General features: G+C 50.8%; 1 protein-coding gene across 2 annotated transcripts in view; it reads right to left on the reverse strand.

Annotated features, from left to right (window-relative positions):
* Nucleotides 1–20,388, reverse strand: part of ZNRF3 (zinc and ring finger 3) — a 76,866-nt gene extending 56,478 nt beyond the window's left edge. Inside the window, exon 1 of one of the 2 annotated variants that reach the window (XM_081842599.1) lies at nt 20,098–20,388. In XM_081842599.1, coding sequence (XP_081698725.1) covers nt 20,098–20,346 — 249 coding nt within the window. In that variant the 5' untranslated portion in view covers nt 20,347–20,388. The remainder of the gene's footprint in view (nt 1–20,097) is intronic. The other variant, XM_081842600.1, reaches the window with a different exon arrangement.
* Nucleotides 20,389–20,797: the final 409 nt, after the last annotated feature.

The raw sequence follows: 20,797 nt of genomic DNA on the forward strand, positions 1-20,797 counted from the left end.
CTGGCAATGCTGCCTATTGGGTCTGCTAGGAGGTGGTCATGAAGAGCACCCAGTTGGGCAAGACAGCTGCCTGGCAGCAACTGTTCTCCAGGGTCTAGTTATGATGCTTCTAGCAGAGTAAGCAGCTTATGAGTTTATTGTCATGGGAGTGCACATTATTGCCTTGGGATATATTTAGTAGAGCCAGTTCTGGAATTGCTTCGATTACCAGTTTTGTTATTTTGCTGATTTCTTGTGAGACTGATATTCAAAAGGATTGAATTTGGGGGCATTCCCACCACAGGTGGAAGAATGTGCCCATGGAGGAGCTACCTCAGCAGCACCTAGGTGAAGTTCCTGGATGTATCATCACCAGCTTCTGTGGTGTTAGGTACCATCTATAGATAAGTTTCAGAGTGAGTTCCCTTCTTTTGGTTGAGATAGATCTAAAGGGTTTAAAGAAACTCAGATATGTATGCTAATCAACAAATGGCATCTTAAATCTAGGTTATGGTGACAACAACATAATGTCTAGGTGCCAGTCCCCTGCCCTGGTGGAGGGAATGATGATGATGATGATGATGATGAACATCAAATGAAACAATCTAGAAAAACAATAAATTCAAACTTCAAGGAAAATATTCCAGATCCTTCCCTAAGTGACATTTTGCTTTCCCCATATTGTTTTACCTACTTATAGCAGAAGTACTTTATGAAGTCTGTGTGGTGTAGTGGTTAAAGTGTTGGACTGGGACCTGGGAGTTGAGGATTCAAATCCATACTCAGTCATGAAGCTCACTGGGTGACCTTGGGCCAGTCACAGCCTCTTAAAGTACCTCACAGGGTCACTGTAGGGATTAACTAAGGAGGCAGGTAAGCCATCTCCTCCTTGGAGAAAAAGGTGGGGTATAAATGCAATAAATAAGCTGTTCTTCTTACTGCTCAAGAAAGCTGGAGGAGCTAGCCAGATGGAGATCTCAGTCACCAACCTGGCATCCAGAGATCTCCATGTGGTCCCAATTGGACCCACACCAGTCGCAAAACATGCCTGAGAGGTTTCGAACACTGGCTTGGAGCAACGTTTTGACCACTGGGTTGAGTTTATTTCGTATCCTATGTCATGTTCCCATTGGTCTTTGGTTGTTGTAATGGGGCCTGTAGTGTTGTGGAGTAGTATTTTGTAAATTGCAGACAGTGTTAGAAACTCAGGTATATAAGCTAATCACCAAATGGCACCTTAAATCTAGGTTGTGGTCACTGCAACAGACTGTTTAGGAGCCGTTTGGGGGGCTCGGCAGATTTGTTGTGTTGATTAATTTCATTTCTATACCACTTTATATTTTAAAGGAAAAAAATCTCAAAGCAGTTTACCATCATTAAACCAACCAGATAAAACAATCCAGAATTAAACAGTGACAAGACATCTCCCCAGATTGGCTGGCTGGCTGGCTGGCTGGCTGGCTGGCTGGCTGGCTGGCTGGCATGCAGCAGCAGCAGCATCTTTTGACGCTGGGGCAGGTGGGGGGACATGCCGCAACTCCAATTCCAGTTGGTCAGCACATGAGTTTTGCAACTAAGGAATCATGCCTAAGTTGGCTTCCCCTCGCACAGCCACAATTCCTTTTGTGTCAGCCAAGAAGGCAACAACTATAATATCACTGAATGTTGTTAACTGTTTTGGGAGTCCTTTTTTTTAGCTGATGAGTGGGATAAAAATATTTTAAGTACGTTTATGTACCATTAACAGTGGCATCAGAACACCCTTATTTAAAGTACCCACAGAAGACCCCTCAGAGATATGCCAGACGATAGTGAGCCTTGGGAGGTCACCCCAGGGTGGCACCACCTTCTGGCTTCATAGGGGAGATGGCACTTCCATGTCCTGGGAAGACTTCTAACCCTACTGCTGCCGCCGCCTGAGGATAGGGAAGAGTTCTCAGGACCTTGTGCAAGGATAACACCTCTCTGCACAAAGCCCCTCGGGGGGGAGGGGGGAGGACAACTACTACTACTACTACTACTACTACTACTACTACTACACCTTCACGGAGACCTCCTTTCTCTTAGACCCATTTTGCTTCCTTTAGAATCCCCAAACTAGAACTACTCGTGCAACTACACAATAAACTAACATTTAGAGATTTTTTAAATATCCAGCAGTTAATATATACTTTCAAATGAATAAACAAACATAATATGCAGTACACTGACATGCCACCACTGCATTTTATAGGACGCCTCTGGAGAAAAGCTGAGCAAGGCACCATTCAGCTCCCTAAGAAGCCTCACTGCTTTCCTTTTGCCAGGGGAGAATATATAAAACAACATGAAAACCAATAAAACCAGGGTGATCTTCTGGCACCACCAAATACTGGAATAATCGGCCAAAAAGGCTCTGTGTGCAGCCTGAAATCAGAGGATGATGGAGCCAGGCGCCCCTTGCCTGGTGGCTGCCACCACAGAGAACAATGGCCAACCACAGTGCTGGCTGCATTACTGCAATGAAACAGTCTAGTGTAGAGCAATGCATGCAGGATCAAAGTAAGAGATACTTTTTGGGAGAAGATCTGCATCAGCACAACCAGATGCCTTCGTCTGCCCCAGTTGCAACAAAACATCTTTCCCTTATCAGTCTCTACAGCCACAGCAGGCACTGCAACCTTCCAACAGTTTGATTTCACCCCCAAAGATGCACTCCTCTGCTGTCTCCAGGGTGCCAATAACAACAAGAGGGTCCATGGCTTGGCTTTTGAAAAACAGGGGGTCTGCAGTACTTGGGTAAAGGTAAAGGTACCCCTGACCATTAGGTCTAGGAGGTAGTAAAGAATGGGGCAAAGAGGCCATTAATAGGGACTGAAAGATACAAGAACATCCCCTTCATCCAGTAGGACAGTCTATCCCTGGACACCTTCCCTATAAAGAGCTATGTAAAACAGGGTTGTGTTCTGGCCCCAACTCTCAGCTTGATTGAAGACTCCATTCAAGGAGTGACAGGTTCTGTTCAACCTGGTGCATCTCCACTCCAAGACAAAAGTGTGGTGGGTTCTTATCCGCAAGATGTTATTCGCAGGTGGTGCAGCCTAGACAGCGCACGCCAAAGCTGAGGGACTGGCGCTGGCTGCCTCTTATTTCATAAAATTTATACCCCACTCGACTGTAAGGAACAATCTCGAAGCACCCCCCCCCCCGCCCCCGTGATTCACCAAGGCAGTTTCAAGGTCCGAAAAAACCTTCCTCTTCACTGTCTCTTCCCACGATGCTCATGGAACCTGGTTAGTTTTGTCACAGCCTGGTGATTATTGGCTTGTGGCAACTAGGAGGTGGGCTTTTTCACTGGCACTACCAGTGCTATGCAGCACCCTCCCTGCTGAAATGCAAGAGGGCCCATCAGTGCTGTCATTCCACCAGCTCCTGAAGACACACCTGTTTGGGTGAGCATTCCTCTGAACTGAATTGGTGGTTTTATTGTTTTAACTGTTCATTAAGTGTTTTAATTGTTATGCTTTATAATTGTTTGTTTTAAGTAATGGTGTTTTAATGTTATTGTGTATTGTAATTATGGGTCGATTTTATGGTTGTAAGCTACTGAGAAGTCATTTTGGCATGTAAGCAGTATTTAAATTAAGAACACCACCAGCACCTCCCCAGTCCTCTTGGCTTTTCCCTCCATGCTTAATTTGAGAGGCCAGGAGGGGAAGAATGCAAGTGGCCACTTAAACCTGTCCACATCCTCAAGCCACACTCACTGAAACTTGCCCAGTAACACAGATGCAGGTGGCGCTGTGGTCTAAACCACAGAGCCTGGGGCTTGCCGATCAGAAGGTTGGTGGTTGGAATCCCCGTGACGGGGTGAGCTCCCGTTGCTCGGTCCCAGCTCCTGACCACCTAGCAGTTCGAAAGCACATCAAAGTGCAAGTAGATAAATAGGTACCGCTCCAGCGGGAAGGTAAACAGTGTTTCCATGCGCTGCTCTGGTTCGCCAGAAGCGGCTTAGTCATGCTGGCCACAGGCCCCGGAAGCTGTCTGCGGACAAACGCCGGCTCCCTCGACCTATAGAGTGAGACAAGTGCACAACCCCAGAGTCGTCTGCGACTGGACCTAATGGTCAGGGGTACCTTTACCTTTACCTAACACTGGACCAGGCAATACTCTGGACACCCCGTGAGGGTGACCTGCTACAACAGCAGCATCAGGGTCCCTGCCGTTACAAGCAACTCTATCCTCCAAACACCTTGCAATCAAGTTGCAGCAGATTGCCAAGGATACTAGTCTTTTGGGGGCCAGTAAGTAAAACATCCCACATGACTCCAGAGGGGAAGCAATGGCAGCAGAGAAGCAACTCTTCCTCATCACCATCACTGAGGAGGCACTTATCAAAATGAGCCCACCCAGAACTCGGCTGCTCCACCTGCAGCTTGCCTCCACTAGCTTTCTAGCTGCCACCTGAGTTGTTTTACTGCAGCAATTGCAGCGCCGCCCAAGATGCGCCCAGTGGGAAGGGGCACTCAGGAGTACAGGCAGCAACTGCCTGGGTCATTTCTGCATTCCCTCCATCAGCCAGGGATTCAACGGGAGAATCAGTTCTACCAGCTGGGAAATCCCCCAGAGCCACCTGAGGTCCAGGGCTTCCCCTGCCTCTGCAGAGAACAGTTGTTGTTAACCCTCAAGAAGGAGTGACCTGACCATGACAAGGGAATGGTGCTAAGATCCTCACACCTTCAGATCGCATCTTCCTTCTTGCCCCATTGAGAAAACCAGGGGCAAAATGCCTCCAAGCCGATGCAGAGAGCCAGTAACATGTTGTGACAGTCCCACAGTGCTGAGCCATCTCAGAGCTGGTGGCCTCAGCGTGAATGAGAAATCCTCCAGGTCTGAAAGCTTGGGGGACCTCAGCACCAGTCAGAATCCGAAATTCCTCAAGGCACCAGGTGCACTTTAGGACTGGCACAGTCCAATTGTGACTAAGTGAAGATGTCTTGTCGCCAGGTTTGCAGATCACCATCTCCACTATCTGGCTGGCACACAGCAGAGGTTTCTGCTGCTGCACGTCCCAATCAAAAGGTGCTGCTGCATGCCAACCAGCCAGCCTGCTGATCTGTGGAGATGTCTTGTCACTGTTTAATTCTGGATTGTTTTATTTGATGTTTTAATGTGTTGTAAACTGCTTTGAGATTTTTTTCTTTAAAATAGAAAGCCATATAGAAATGAAACAAATAATAAGAATAAGAAAATCCAGTCAGGCAAAAGAAAAAAGCTGTCTACAGTGGTACCTCGGGTTACATACGCTTCAAGTTACAGACTCCGCTAACCCAGAAATAGTACCTCGGTTAAGAACTTCGCTTCAGGATGAGAACAGAAATTGTTCTCCGGAGGTGTGGCAGCAGCAGGAGGCCCCATTAGCTAAAGTGGTACCTCAGGTTAAGAACAGTTTCAGGTTAAGAACGGACCTCCAGAACGAATTAAGTTCTTAACCCGAGGTACCACTGTAGACAGTCTGTTATGGTGACCGTAACCTAAGTTTAAGGTGCCATTCAGCGATTAGCTTATATATCTAAGTTTACAGCACTGGCAACAGCTCAGCCCCATCTCTATCAGCTCAAGCAGGGAAGCTGCTAGGCGGGCAATACATCAGCAGAACCCCTACTCTGCCCTGTGTGCCCAATGCCAGGTACAGACACCCAATTGAAAAGAAGCCTGGACAGAGGGAGAACTCAAATTCCTATAGCAACCGCTTCTCAACCCTAAAGCTTGCTCTACTGCTGTGGTGAGAACCCTGGGAGGCACAAATGGGGAAGACCAACCACTTCTTTTGCACTCACTCAAGTTTTTGCTACACATGGCAGATTCAGCTGGAAACTTTCCAGTCATCAGAAAACCCTCCAGATCTATCACCCACCAGGAGAAAATGGATCACGGACCCTTCCCGCAAGGCCTTGTAACCTGCATCCTCCTATGAGAGACGGCTCAGAAGCACCTGGAGACATTGAATTGGCAATCACTAGTTTGTTTTCCTTCAGTGGAGATGCTCACTTATGAAGGGAAACGAGAACAGCCCCAACTTGCCCCTTTGAAAGTCTGGCAAGAGAGAAGAGCCAACCAGCAGAACTGCTGCACCCAGCCCAAGTCAAGTCAGCTCCCAGTCCAGGTTTTCCCCTCAGCCGCTGCTCGCTCCCAAGACTTCAAAGGAGAAGTATTTTTGTGCAACCCAGCAAGGAGTGTAAACTGGCCAGCTGCTTGCAAAGCGCAGGAAATTAACTCTTTAGCAGCTAGCATCTTCCACTATCACTGAGAGCCAACCAGCAACAAGAAGAGGGAAGGCAGCTGGGGGAGGAGCAGGGAGCCATCTTTGATGTGGCTGACAAACTTGGGGAAAGCAAGGCAGCCAGGACTGCCCAGCACCACCACCAGACCTCCAGACAGCTCCATGTTGTGCTTCAGAAAGCCAGCTCAGTGACTAAGGCAGAATCCTCCGTTCCTCTAGCAATGCCAGTAGGCAGCTATAAATAGCTTCCTCACAGGCTGGAGGTTCAAAGGACCTTAGCAATTTGCCACTTCAATGGAAAATGCCCCTCAGATCCACTCTGGTGTCACTAATCCAAGCCCTCTCAAAAAGTGGAAAGGAAGGCTTGCACTGGCCGTACCACCCCAGACAGGTCCCATGGAAGGGGCTGCATGCAGAAGGCCCTGCAGTTTCTCAGCTGCTACCCTGCAAAGGAGCCCCCCACCCCTTCCTTCCAAGAGCTGAGTCACCCATTTCCCTCTCTCCAGGCTGTTTCAAGAGGGGCTTGCGGTCAGCTCTTAGCTAATCCAATTCTTCCTCAGAATGGAGAGAAGGAAAAGGCAGGATTTGGCTCCCTCAGCCCAAAGGGGCACTGCCAGGCCAGGAGTATTTATCTTTGTGTCTTAGCAAAGATGTGCCAAGGTGCAGCTGGGGAAATGGGCTCTCTAGAGCTATGGCTGCCTTGACTGAGGGAAGTGTTAAATGTTTGCCTGGCCTCCACATGTGACAGAGAGCTCCATGTGGATGAGAGGAATAGATAGATCTGGGTGACCAGAATCGGGGCTAGCTGCCAAGGCTTCTCTCCCACTCAGCAATGCAGTCACAGGGGTGGTCATGGCCTCCGCCCAGGGCAAAACAAAAACAGCACCTGCCACGCACGAGGACCAACGGCCCCTTGATTGGAGGGGTCAAGGGGGAGAAGGCAAGGCAGGAGGGGAGGCAGGTGAGCAAGGAACACCTGCAGATGCAAGAGCTGCCCTCCAAAAGGAGCCGGCAGCAGAAAATGACAATCACTCTTCCGTCCAGAACAAAGGGAGCCTGGGAGAAGCAAGAACCCAAAAGGAAAAGGAAGGCTGCAGCACAGCAGCAGCAGGAGCAGTGCAGAGGGAGATCCCTCTAGCTGTGGTCAAAAAGTGGACATTTCAAGAACAAAGGCTGGGCTAACCACTGGAGAGCCAGTGTCATGGCTCAAGGGTCAGTCTAGGATATGGAGGAAATCAGGGTTCAAATCCCCAGAAGGCCCTATGAAGTTCAATGGGTGACCATGGTTCAGTCACGGCCCCAGTCAAAGCCATCTGATGGGGATGTTGTGGGGATTTAATGAGCCAAGGGGGCAGCTATCACCTCTTCAGAAAAATGGTTTGTTGGAGGCGGGGCTGGGGGGGCTCCTGCCACAACATTGCCAACAAGGTTGCATAAGTTACCAGCCTGTTTATGGACAGCATGGAATTGCAAGAAGTTTACTCAGAAGGAAGTCTTGCTTTAGTCACTGGGGCCTTGGCAGATGGGGAAGAAGAAAGGAACAACTTAACCTCTTTCCACACCTTACCTGGTAGGAGGAAAGGGACATGCAGAGAGGAGAGGGATGCTTAGTTTTTATCAATTTGTACATTGTGTTTATATCCCACCTTTTTCTCCAAGGAGCTCAAGGTGGCTAACCATTTTTCTGAAGTGGTGACAGCTGCCCCAACAGCCACCCTCTGGTGGCCTCCAGCCTCGTCCCCCCCCTCCCTCCACCTGCTCTGCTGGAGCATGCTGCTCCTCTCCTCGTGACCCTTCAGCCTTGCTCTTTCTGGTTCTCCTTGATTCCCTCAGACTCCGCCAAGGCAGGGAGGCCTGTGGCCTCTTCTAGTGCTGCTGGACTGCAGTTCCCCTGCAACACAGAGGGCACCCTCTCTCATTCACCACCCAGGAGAAAGAGGCCAACTGAACCTGCCGCCAGTGCCTTCAGCTTCCAGGCCGCATCAGTCTAATCCCGTACGCAGCCTCAGAAGTAATTGTGCAATCAAATAAGACAAAGGGTTTTCAGTAGTTCAGTAATCAAGCCAATCAATTAAAACCATGTTTTAATCCACTAGGCAGCAAAACTGTCCCTGCTGGTGGCTAGCAGCCTCTGCTAGGATGGTGCCCCAAGAATCATTTCCAAACCAAGAAATGTTGTGCTTTAATTCAGAACTAGTGCTTTAACTCATATGCAGAGCAGATTAAGTTGATTGGTTTAAACAATGTGTGCACTTAATCAGCCATGATCTGTTTATCCGAGGCAGACGTGGCTTGAAGAGATGCTTTCATCACAGTACACCAAAAGCAGGTATGGAGTCTCTGGGGAAAGGGAAATGTCTGAGGCCAAGTCAAGAGGCAGACCCCTCCAGGACCCCACCCAGAGGAAGGGGCTCGCATTCCAAAGACACAGAAGCCTCCCGGGAGTTAACAGTGTGCTCCCAAGTCCACTGATATAAGAGGAGCTGTTCACACAACCCAAGGGCAGGGAAGGAAACATCAAGCGGAAGGTTGCAGAATACTAATGCAACAAATACATAACAACTCCCTCCCTATTACCCGGAATCACATGCTTTGTACTTTGCATGCACGGGGGCCAGCTTAGCAGGGACTGGCTGTTCCAAATAGCACCCAGTATTAACAGCCTCCTCCAAAGCAGGAGGGCCAGGCACAGCCAGTACATGCCAACTGTCTTCTCTTCTTGCATTCTTTCCTGCTCCTGCACAGATACTGGTGGCAGCCCTGGAACAGCCCACCCCCGTTTTGCAAGGGCCCCTCTTTCAACTACACATGTGCTTTCTTCTACACCTTTCTTTCCAAAGTGGATCAGAGTCCTGCTTCTTTTAGTCCTCAGACTGTCAGTGCAACATCTAGGTGAGGCAACCCACACAGAGGGCAGCTGCCCCTCCAGCCCTCACCACCCTCAACCAGTGTGCCTAGGGCAGTGCCCCAGAGCACTGGCACTGCTCACAGAATTTCTCCTGGGTGCACTTTAGTGGCAAACAAAAAGGGGAGGATGGTCATAGAGCTCTGGGTTCTTCAAGAAGGTGGCATCATGACATAGCAAGAGGGTCTCCCTAACCTTCTCTGATTAGGATGGCTTCACACACACAGCTTAATTGGTGTAGGGTGTGAGGGGAGGGGAATACAGGCACCATATCACATAATTGTGAGTACACATCTTAGGAATCAACTTCAGCACATGGCTTCAAATGGAGTTGTACACGACCTTCACCCACAGCTGTCCAACTTGTTCTTTCCCCCCACAACTTAGACAAAAAATGGGTCATGTGTGAAAGCTCCCAGAAGAAAGGAGGAGGTGGGCAGCTGAGGAAAGCAGAAGCCTGTTGCACTCCCCCAGAGAGAAAATGATGTGTGCAAGTGCTGCGTTCCTACCCAGGACCAGGGATCTTGAACTCTGTGGCTTTTGGAGGCTCACCTGCCTGTCATGACATGCTTGATCTGTCCTCAGTAGCTGCCCTTCTCTGTCTTGCAGCAGAGAAAGTGTCAGTAGGAAAGGGAATGCCCTGACCACCCCTGTCCTTCCCCTCCTTGGCTCAGGATAAGGGGCATCTCTCAGCACAACACCCATCAATCTGGGCCAGGGGTCTGTCTTTTTAGGAGACATCTGACACATATCCAAGACTCTGCAACTGGCAGCCAAGACTACTGCTGCTGCTGCTGCTGCTGCTGCTGCTGCAGGGCTCATTTCTTCTGGGAGTCAACTTACAATGATCAAATTCCAAATTGTATCATCAGAGCAGTAATGAAACTCTACTATAAAGGATGCTTCAGCTTCCCAGGCAGCGCAACCCAATGCTGGCTAAACTGGGAGCCAAGGATCTGTTTACTAGAAGTGTGCCCACTCATAAGTCACCAGCAGCCAGTTAGGAGGAGAGCAAATATTTCCTTAGCATCACAAACCCTTGACCCAGGTTCAGGCACTCCGATTTGGATTAGGACCGAAAGCAGCTCTCAGAAGCCTCGACAAGACCACTTGCAGAGTCCTGGAAGCCACCTTCAATGCCCTTAGGGAACAGAGAGAGTTGTGGGGATAGAGAGAGAGAAAGAAGGGGGGGGAGTCACCCACAAAGCTCTCAGTAAGGCATCTGCAGTATCCAAGGACAGTCCCCAACGTCTGCATCTGCCACCGTTGCATGACCAGGTCCCACTGTACCATCATCAGAACAAGAATGGAACAAGTGGGTGATCTGGAGTGGTGGTCGCTGAACCACCCAAGACCACAGCACAGCACACCTGTGGTAGGAAGAGCGTTGTCTGCCTCTCTGCCACCTTTTCTGCAAAGGCAAGGCAAGGGAATTTCCATGTCCTTGAGTTGTCCACAGGCTATTCGTGTTGTGCCTGATTTCCATACACAGCTGTGGCTTAATGTTCTGCTATAACATTCCACACGCTAACCTAACACCGCCCCCACCCATCCAGCCCCAATGTCTTTTCCTGGTCCCTGGTCCTCCTGCCCATTCCCTCCATAACCAGACACTCTGGCCTCACTCTCCATGCAATTCTCAGTAGCCTCAATGCAACTCCCAGTTACACGCATTTCGAAGTGCTCTCTGCTCAGACACAGCCTGGCAGTTCCAGAAGTGGCATTTGGCTTCAAATGTCAGGGAAAGCAGGAAATTAAAAGTGGTTATGTGCGATATGCTCTGTTTTTAACTGCAGTGTTTATTCTTGGCTGCCCATACCATGGTTATTCCACAAGAACTCAAAATGAGCCTGCCACAATAGCCCTCCGTCCCCGCCCCTGTTACTGACACAACTTGCTCACATATTATGGAGAATCCAGGCAACATTCCTGCCAAGCCAAGCTGTCCTGAGTTTTCCTCATCACTGCCCTTCCTCCTACTTGTCAGTGCTGTTTTAGAGCACATCAAGGCTGCTGAATTACAAGGTGAATTGTGAACCCATTACAGGTGAGTTTAGCACAACTGTCTTACCTGGTGTGGAGGACTAATCTGGACAGGATTGCTAATGCAAAAGCTCACTTTTCTATCTCCCGTGCTTCACCTCTGGGGAAGGTCCTCCCTCTTTCACTGCTACCTTCTAATTTCTTAGAATTACAATTATTTTCCACTTCACCAGTAGAACACACTTGTGCCCTTATAGAATGACCTTCTCTACTTCCCTGAGCATCAAGATCAGCCTCCAAGGCCTTTCCCATGTCTCTCTCAGATCAGAAGCAGGGCAGACAGGAACTAGAGAAGGGGCCCACCAATCTTTGGGCTCTGTCCCCTGTGAAGCTCCTCTCATGCTACACCAGTTTTCTGTTGGGACCTGGTGGTCAAGATCTTTTTATTTGCCCAGGACTTTTAGATCTATCAGCCTGAAAGAGTTTCAGTGTATTTTTTGTAAATTAGTCAAACATGGGTTGCTCTGAGAACCTGCTGACTGAAGAGTGGAAAAGACTGTAAATAAAATAAAGTAAAAGGGGAAATTGCCCCTCCTGGAGCTGAAGCAGCAGCAGCAGCAGCTGGCTGAGGAAAGGGAGATCACCTTCTGCAGGTAAGGAGGGCTATGTACCACCACCGCCCCAGCCCAGCATCAGGACTGCCAATCCCTCCATGAGAGCCGGGCTGCTGGACCAGGCTAAACATTCACCTGGTCCAACTTCCTGCTCTCCAGTGGCCAAACAAATACCTCTGAGAATCCTACAAACAGAGCCTGATCACAACAGCACCCTCTTCCAGCAACAAGTACTGAGAGCCACACCGCCTCTGATATGCTGGAGATAGGATACAGCCATCATGGCTAGTCAAACACTGATAAACAAATTCATGGAAGATAAAGCTAATTCTCTCTAAGTAGGTGCCAGTGCCACATTTTGCAGAAGAAAATCCCACAGTGCCTGGACTTAATGAAGGCGAAGAAGCCAGCTCTGAATCCTGCAATATGGAGGTGCTGCAGGTTCCAGAGTCTAGATGATGGGTCAATTGCCTGCTTTGTTTGGAGTCATACAGCCCCTGAAAGAGGAGATCCACAGTCTGTGCATGCCCCTGGATCCATGTCCATCATGGATGACCTCACTCAGTGGCTAGCACCAGCTTCAGGTGGCAAGATGGATAGGGTCATTTCTAGACTGGGAAAACCTAATTAAACACAGTTGTCTATGCACTGGTGACCTGCAGGTTGGATTACTGCAATGCACTCTGTGGTCTAGTGCAAAATGCAGCTGGTCAACTGAAAGAATTGTGCTGGCTGCCAATTAGCTGCTGGGCTAAGTGGAAGGTGCTAGAGTACTGGTGGGGAAAGTCCTACAATACAGTGAAAGATGGTCTCATGCCAAGGAATTCCTGCAGAGACCATCTCCTCAGAAGCTCCCTTCTGCTGTACAGCATCACGGGGCCCCTAGTGTGGTGGCACCCATGCTTTGGAATTCCCTCCCATTACAAATCAGACAGACACCATCTCCATCGCCTGATTGGTGCCTGTTGAAACCTTCCAAGTGGAGATTTCTCTCCCACCTGCTATTGGCATTGAAATGGTTCTAACTGTTTTTTATATATCTAACTGTTTTTTAATATATATATATATATATATATATATATATATATATATTTATGCAATTGTTTTATTGTGTGTGAAATCACTTTGTGGTGCTACACAGGAAGCAGTGTTAGAAACTGAGATAGGAAAGCTAAGAGCTAAATGCACCTTAAACTAGGTTATGGGTGCAACAATGGAATGGCTTTTTATAACAAGAATTCAAAGTTGAAAATGAATAAATTGCAGCTAAAATATTACATTCATTTTTCACATGGTCTAGTCCATGGGTAGGCAAACTAAGGCCTGGGGGCTGGATCCGGCCCAATTACCTTCTAAATCCGGCCCACGGACGGTCCAGGAATCAGCATGTTTTTACTTGAGTAGAATGTGTCCTTTTATTTAAAATGAATCTCTGGGTTATTTGTGTGGCATAGGAATTTGTTCATTTCTGCCCACCCAAAATATAGTCTGGCCCCCCACAAGGTTTGAGGGACAGTGGACCGGCCCCCTGCTGAAAAAGTATGGTGACCCCTGGTCTAGTCTTTCCCCTGCCCGCCCCCCTAATATTCTAAAGAGGGTTTCTTCTCCAGTCTTCAGAGAGTAGCTGGAAGTGGAGAAGCAGAAAAAGGTCCTCCTTTCCTTCCACTTTGCAGTTTTAATCTGAAATCTTAGGTGCAGTACTGCTCCCAGAGCTCAGAAACTACTTGCGCTAATGAAATTCCCTGTCGCAAAATGCGCCTAGAACAATGGGAGTTTTGAACACTAGACGATGGTGGGACAGTGTTCTCGAAGCTACCAGCATGAGTTTGACTAAACCGCGGGAGGCAGTGGAAGACAGGAGTGCCTGGCGTGCTCCGGTCCAGGGAGTCACGAAGAGTCGGACATGACTAAACGACTAAACAACAACAATCCTGTCTCTCCCCTTTAATTGCCTTTCTTTCTAGACTTGGCAATTAGTTTAGTTTGATTAAACTTCTTAGATACCTTTTCTAAAGAGAGACTCATATGGAGGGGGCATGTCTCTCACCCTCCCTCTCCTTTAGCTGGGGCACACCACAGCTGGGGCAGTTTCCAGCGCCATCAGCATTTCTCCTGTGGTGTTGCTAGGGCTGGCCCTCCCTGGGATTCCCCCAACGTTCAGGCATCCAACTCCCCTCACACAAACACCCTCAGCCCTCCTCCCACCCGCTCCACCCCCCTGCCTTGCTTCGTGTTCACCCTGAGTCGTTCTGACTTGGGGAGTGGCCAGCAAAATGTTGGACCAGCTTCAAGCACTGAAGTTGGTACAACTCAGATCAGGCTAACCAGCAACATGGTGTTCACACAGGACTACAGTTCCACTTGCAGGCAGGGAGGGGAGGGGGCTGCAGCTCCCAAGAGGCCTCTTGCCTCATTTTATTCCTCCCCCCCTTCCCATTTTCCACAGTGCCCAAAATAAACAGCACGTCCACAAAGGATACAAGATGAAAGGAAGAACTTCAGTTTCAGTATAAAGAAGTGCAAGCTGGAGTGATCTGAAGCTGCCTATAAATATGCAAGATCAAAGCCGGTCCTGTTAAATTAAAAATGCTGTCACACAGATAGGAACTAGCCTCTAGCACGGCCGGCTGCAACATGCGAGCCTCTGATCTGAGGCAGAGAGAGGATCAGCGCCCCAAGAAGCTGCATTCACCAAAAGGAAAAAAGGAAAGTGGAAAAAGAATTTCACCACCAGCAGATGAGTTTTAATAAGGATATTAAATAGCTTATACACAAGTTATTAGAAACTTAACTCTTTCAAGGCAGCCTCAGGGCTTCGCAGAGGAGGAGGCACTAGCAATTTTCCAGGCTCCAGCAGGCCCCTTCCAAGTCAGAATGTGAAGCAGCCACAGCAGCCGTATGGCCTCTCAGCCAGGTAGCTGCAGCGCTGCAGGACCCCCTATCAAAGCAGGAAGCCATGGCTGTCCTGGGAAGGGGCATCTGGAGACACAAGGGATGGATGTCACTGCAAAGCAGAGACAGAGAATCTGTTACACCACCAGACCTCAAGAGCCGCCACATCATCATCATCATCATCATCATTATTATTATTTATTTATACCCCGCCCATCTGGCTGGGCCTCCCCAGCCACTCTGGGCGGCTTCCATAGAAACCAAAAATACACTAAAATATCACAGATTAAAAACTTCCCTGAACAGGGCTGCCTTAAGATGTCTTCTGAATGTCAGGTAGTTGTTTATCGCTTTGACATCTGCTGGAAGGGCGTTCCACAGGGCGGGCGCCACTACCGAGAAGGCCCTCTGCCTGGTTCCCTGTAGCTTTGCTTCTCGCAATGAGGGAACCGCCAGAAGGCCCTCGGCGCTGGACCTCAGCGTCCGGGCAGAATGATGGGGGTGGCTCCTTCAGGTATACTGGACCGAGGCCGTTTAGGGCTTTAAAGGTCAGCACCAACACTTTGAATTGTGCTCGGAAACGTACTGGAAGCCACCGGTTTACTTTCAAGACCGGTGTTATATGGTCTCGGCGGCTGCTCCCAGTCACCAGTCTAGCTGCCGCATTCTGGATTAGTTGTAGTTTCCGAGTCACCTTCAAAGGTAGCCCCACGTAGAGCGCATTGCAGTAGTCCAAGCGGGAGATAACCAGAGCATGCACCACTCTGGCGAGACAGTCCGCAGGCAGATAGGGTCTCAGCCTACGTACCAGATGGAGCTGGTAAACAGCTGCCCTGGACACAGAATTGACCTGTGCCTCCATGGACAGCTGTGAATCCAAAATGACTCCCAGGCTGCGCACCTGGTCCTTCAGGGGCACAGTTACCCCATTCAGGACCAGGGAATCCTCCACACCTGCCCGCCTCCTGTCCCCCAAAAACAGTACTTCTGTCTTGTCAGGATTCAACCTCAATCTGTTAGCCGCCATCCATCCTCCAACCGCCTCCAGACACTCACACAGGACCTTCACCGCCTTCACTGGTTCTGATTTAAAAGAGAGGTAGAGCTGGGTATCATCCGCATACTGATGAACACCCAGCCCAAACCCCCTGATGATCTCTCCCAGCGGCTGCATGTAAATGTTGAAAAGCATGGCGGAGAGGACAGAACCCTGAGGCACCCCACAAGTGAGAGCCCAGGGGTCTGAACACTCATCCCCCCCACTTTCTGAACACGGCCCAGGAGGAAGGAGCGGAACCACTGTATGACAGTGCCCCCAGCTCCCAGCCCCTCTAGACGGTCCAGAAGGATGAAAATGAAGAGAGAGTTCAGTTCGCAGGTGCCTATTCCTTTCAACCTGGATAAACCAAAAAGGCAAGTGCTGAGGTCAGACTGGTACCGTAAATGCAATTCAGGAGGCCAGGTGGTCAAACCAGCTTACCCTCTTCAACCATTTATCACACCCTCTTCTTCCCACACTGCAGCTCTCCTCTTTTTGCCTGATGGTGGCGGAGGGACTGGATGAAAAAAGCAATGGGCCAGCTTTGGGAGTTTATAAGTCCAGTTCAATGAACCAGGAGGCTGGTAAAGAATCTCCCCCTTATGCTTTCTTCCTCTGCTGCTCTGGCTGTAAGGGCCACCCCTAGACCAAGCCATGGCTGGTCCCAAGAGGAGCAGCTTGTAGATTTGCTGATCATCAGAAATGCAGCACCAACAGTGCCAACATCAAAGTATCACTTCCTTTTTCCAGTTAAAAGCGAGACAGAAAGACCTGGAGTGTACAGGCATCCTGGCATGCAAAGCCACAGACATCCGCAGGTAGGCCACTCAACCAGGTAGGCCAGTCAGTTGGTTCCCTCTCTCCAAAACAAAGCATCAAGTCCAGCCAGCCCCAACATCTGCTGCAGGACTAGAAACATAGGCAGCACTCTGCAGCTGAGCCCGTTTTCCAGCACTGGCCTCTGAGTAAGACATCACCTTTGACAAAGCCACACTGTGGCAGAATGCCCAACTCTGCACCCAAGAGAGGATCTAGCTCTTCAGGAGCATCTTTTTCACCATGCTTATGTCAATACCGGTAGACCTCACTCACACTTAACTGCTCTTGTAAGCCAAACTTAAGCTGCAGGATTCCCAGCGGAACAGGAAAATTCCTGCTCAAGGGCTACTGAGCATAGAGGTGCTATGCCGGACTTTGCAGGACCAACCATCAGTGTGCAGAAAAACAGGGCACAGAGGTTTCCACATCAGAGGCTCCCCAGCTGTCATCCAACAGGCAACAATCCTCATATACTGCCACAGCAGCCTGTGATCAAGACTTGCAAATGGCAAACTAAGGCAGCATTGAAGGAGGTTGCACCAACATTTCTAAACAATTGCTTGAAAACAGATTCCTAAAACAAAAGTATCAACCTGGGAGTTGCAAGAAGCTTAAAGGTTTCGCCGCCATGGTTTATCCTCCTCTTCAGATATGCACAACCCACATCTGAGGCACACCAATGACAAACCCTGAAAGTAATTGGTCTGACCCAAGAAGCACAGACATCCCTCCAGAGCAGCAATTCTGCACTCTGCCACTTGCACAGTCAACATGCTCTGTGCCAGGACTCCTAAGGTGCTTCACACACCACGCCACAGGCTGCAATTCAGGCTGAGCAGGTGAACTCCCGCCCCCCTCACAGATGGCCAAGGCTTCCCCAAGAACCTAGCCTCAAAACTGGAAGAAGTGTACACCGTGGGGGAAGCAGATGCTCCATGCAGCCCAAAGAGCTGCCAAAACCAGGGGCCACACCCAGCCTCCTTGTCACTTGCACAGCCGTGCTGCCCAGCATCATTTCCTCACCACTTGCCTGCCTGCCTGCCAGGAAGAGTCAAGGGTTTCCTTTGACACATACAGGAGGAGTGAGTAAGACACCTCAGGCAGGCAGCTACACTCATCTCACTCTAGCTTCAGCAGCGAGAAGAGAAGATGACATTTTGGGCCCACCTAGAAGACAACCCTCCTCCGTTGCTTTTTATTGCACATTCATGATTATCTGTGCTATTGGGGCAGTCATATGCTGCCCCACTTTCAAAGCTGGCTGCACCTATAAAAGGTTCAAGGCAGCCACTCTGCTGCAAATGTTCTGGTTTATTTTTGTCCCACTTTTCTTGGCCTATTCAGACCCCAATAATGTGGCAGGGACACGAGTGGCCCTGTGGGTTAAACCAGAGCCTTGGACTTGCCGATCAGAAGGTCAGCGGTTCGAATCCCCACGACGGGGTGAGCTCCCGTTGCTTGGTCCCTGCTCCTGCCCACCTAGCAGTACGAAAGCACAAAAAGTGCAAGTAGATAAATAGGTACCGCTCCAGCGGGAAGCTAAACGGCGTTTCCGTATGCTGCTCTGGTTCGCCAGAAGCGGCTTAGTCCTGCTGGCCACATGACCCGGAAGCTGTACGCCGGCTCCCTCGGCCAATAAAGCGAGATGAGCGCCGCAACCCCAGAGTCGGCCATGACTGGACCTAATGGTCAGGGGTCCCTTTACCTTTATTGTGCTCCTTCAACACAGCTGGCTAGAATTATTTAGACATGGACACCCAAACTAGAATGTAACTGAATGGGACTGACTTCAGAGTTCAGATGCACTGGACTGCACCCTGAGGGGTTAAGAACAAGGCTTTGCATTAATGATGCCCACAGTTATGTACTGATCCGTTTTTTCACTTCAATGAAGATCAGCTAATGCATCCTCACACAGCTGTATTGAACGTCAAGATCAGGAACTTTCCCCAATCTACACTCCCAACCCTCAGAAACTCTCAATCCTATCAAGGGGGTGTGGGGAAATGACAGATATAGCATCTGTTGTGCCCAAGCAGCCTGCCCAGAAGTAATAGCAGCAGCTTCTGTGATTGGCCCACTTAAACTGAGGAAAGGAAGAAAGAGTTAAGATGCAAATGAAAACCCACAGGGGAGCCTAAATTCAAAAAAACCTCATTGGTTAGGGTTTGAAGCAGAGAGACAGGAGTCGTGTGTTTTTTCATCAACAGGGTGACCTTTGAGGTGGCTTTGTAATTCTAAATACTGCTTCATGTTGTTCTGTGGAGGTTTTCATTACTGCAGAGCAGTACAGAGCAACTAAAAAAGCAGAATAAACCCACCACTAACATCAGTAACACATTGCAAGGTACACCCACCATAAAACAGTGTCTGGAGGGGCCCTTAGTACAGGCATCCCCAAACTTGGCCCTCAAGATGTTTTGGCACTACAAGTCTGTTCATCCCTAGCTAACAGGACCAGTGGTCAGGGATGATGGGAACTGTAGTTCCAAAACAGCTGGAGGACCGAGTTTGGGGATGCCTGCCTTAGTACAACAAAAGCCAGTTTGGGACCCAGCCCTGGGAGATAGATGCTTCCCCTGCCTTTTCCTTGCCGGAAGAGCTACATGGCTGAACAAGGGCCTCCTATGTCTAAGGGAACTTCAGCAGAGGTCCAACATGCGTGACGCGTCTGAGCAGGTGCCCACAATTCCTTCAAGAGCTGCTAAGAGAGATGTGAGTTTCTCACAACACTTTCAGTCCTATGTAGCTGCCTGACAAGGCCCTTGGCAGCATTCATTACAGCACCAGCAGCTTGCAGAGGACGGGATGAGACAGACTCCTTCTCTGCAGGCTGGCCAGATTCCGGGGGGGGGGCAGGTTCCCCCCTCTCCAAAACAGGGCCACTACTGGCTGGACTTCATTAACCGCAAAGTTAGAAACATGTACGCTTTTGACACCTGAGCTGCTGTTGCGCTTGAGTAAAACAGCCTTCTACATGTTTGGACTACAACCTCCAACAGAGGCTGCTGGGAGCTAAAGTCCAAAACATCTGGCAGGCACTGGCTTGGGGAGGGCATCCTGGGCAACAAAATTCTTGCCGGGCGCTTCGATTTGGGAGACAAAGCCTCTCTGTTTAGCAGGTTAGGACTAAAGCATGTTTAGAAACTAACGGGAGGAATGAGGCATTTTTCATTAAAACACGCAGGCGCTGCATGCTTCTGGGATTCAGGCTGAGAGCCCAAGCCACCTTGCTTGGGGCGCCTCCGTCCACCCAGCAAAGCCCCTTCCTCTTCGCCCCCCAACTTAGCAAGTACCCCCCGCCACCCGCAAGGCGTCCCGCAAGGCAGCAGCCTCGGCTCGCAGGCCAAGGCGACGGGGCGCAGCAGCCGCCCGCAGGAACCTGCGGCACCTGCCCAAGCCCTGCCGGCCAAGCCGTCGCCTGCCGCCCCCTCCGCGGCGCCCGCCGGTTCTCCGTCGCCCCCTGCACCCTTCCCCAGTCCCGCGGCGCCCGCCCGGACCAGGCACTCTGCAGATGCTCAGAGGCCCCTCCCCCGAGGGAGGGCCGCCTCTCGCCCAGCGCGGCCTGCCCCGGAGCCCCTTCCGCCGCCGGCCGCCGGCTCACCTGCACGATCTCGCCCTCGGCGCTGAGCGTGGCCCCGGCGCGGGAGAAGCGGCCCTGCAGCCCCGTGGTGTAGGTGGTGTAGTCGCCGCCGGGGCTGGACTCGAAGAGCACCACCTCCACGAAGGCCGTCTCCTGGGCCAGCGCCGCCGCCGCCATCCTCGTCGCGGCCGCCGCCAGCAGCGCCAGCACAAGCAGCAGCAGCCCCGGCGGGGAGAAGGGAAGCGCCGGCCCCGCGAGAACCCGCCTCATCGCGCCGCCTGGCCCACCGCGCCGACCACGGGCACCAGCAGCGCAGGAGGCGGCGGCGGCGGCGGCGGCGGAGGCGGCGCCCGGGGGAGGCCACGCATCGCTCCCGCTGCGGCTGGCCCGACCGCCCGCCTGCCTGCGCCGGCGGCTCCGACCCCAAAGCGCGGCGGCGGCGGCGGCGGGGGCGCCTGCTGCTGGTGGCCGGGCTGGGCTGGCCTCCCGTCCTGCGGCTCCCTCGCCTCGCGTCTCCCTCTCCCTCTCCCTCTCCCTCCCTCTCGGCGGCTGCCTCCTCCTCCTCCTCCTCCTTCCTTCCTTCCTTCCTTCCCTCTCCCTCCCTCTCTCCCTCCCTCCCTCCGCCTCGCTCTCCTTCTCCGCCCCGCCGAGCCGCTTCCCTTTCATCCGCTCCACGTGACGGGGACCGCGGGGTTATCTCCGCCTCCGGCCCGCCTCGCTC

The sequence above is a fragment of the Podarcis erhardii genome, assembly GCF_964252035.2.
Source record: "Podarcis erhardii genome assembly, chromosome: 15".
Classification (NCBI taxonomy): Eukaryota; Metazoa; Chordata; class Lepidosauria; order Squamata; family Lacertidae; genus Podarcis; species Podarcis erhardii.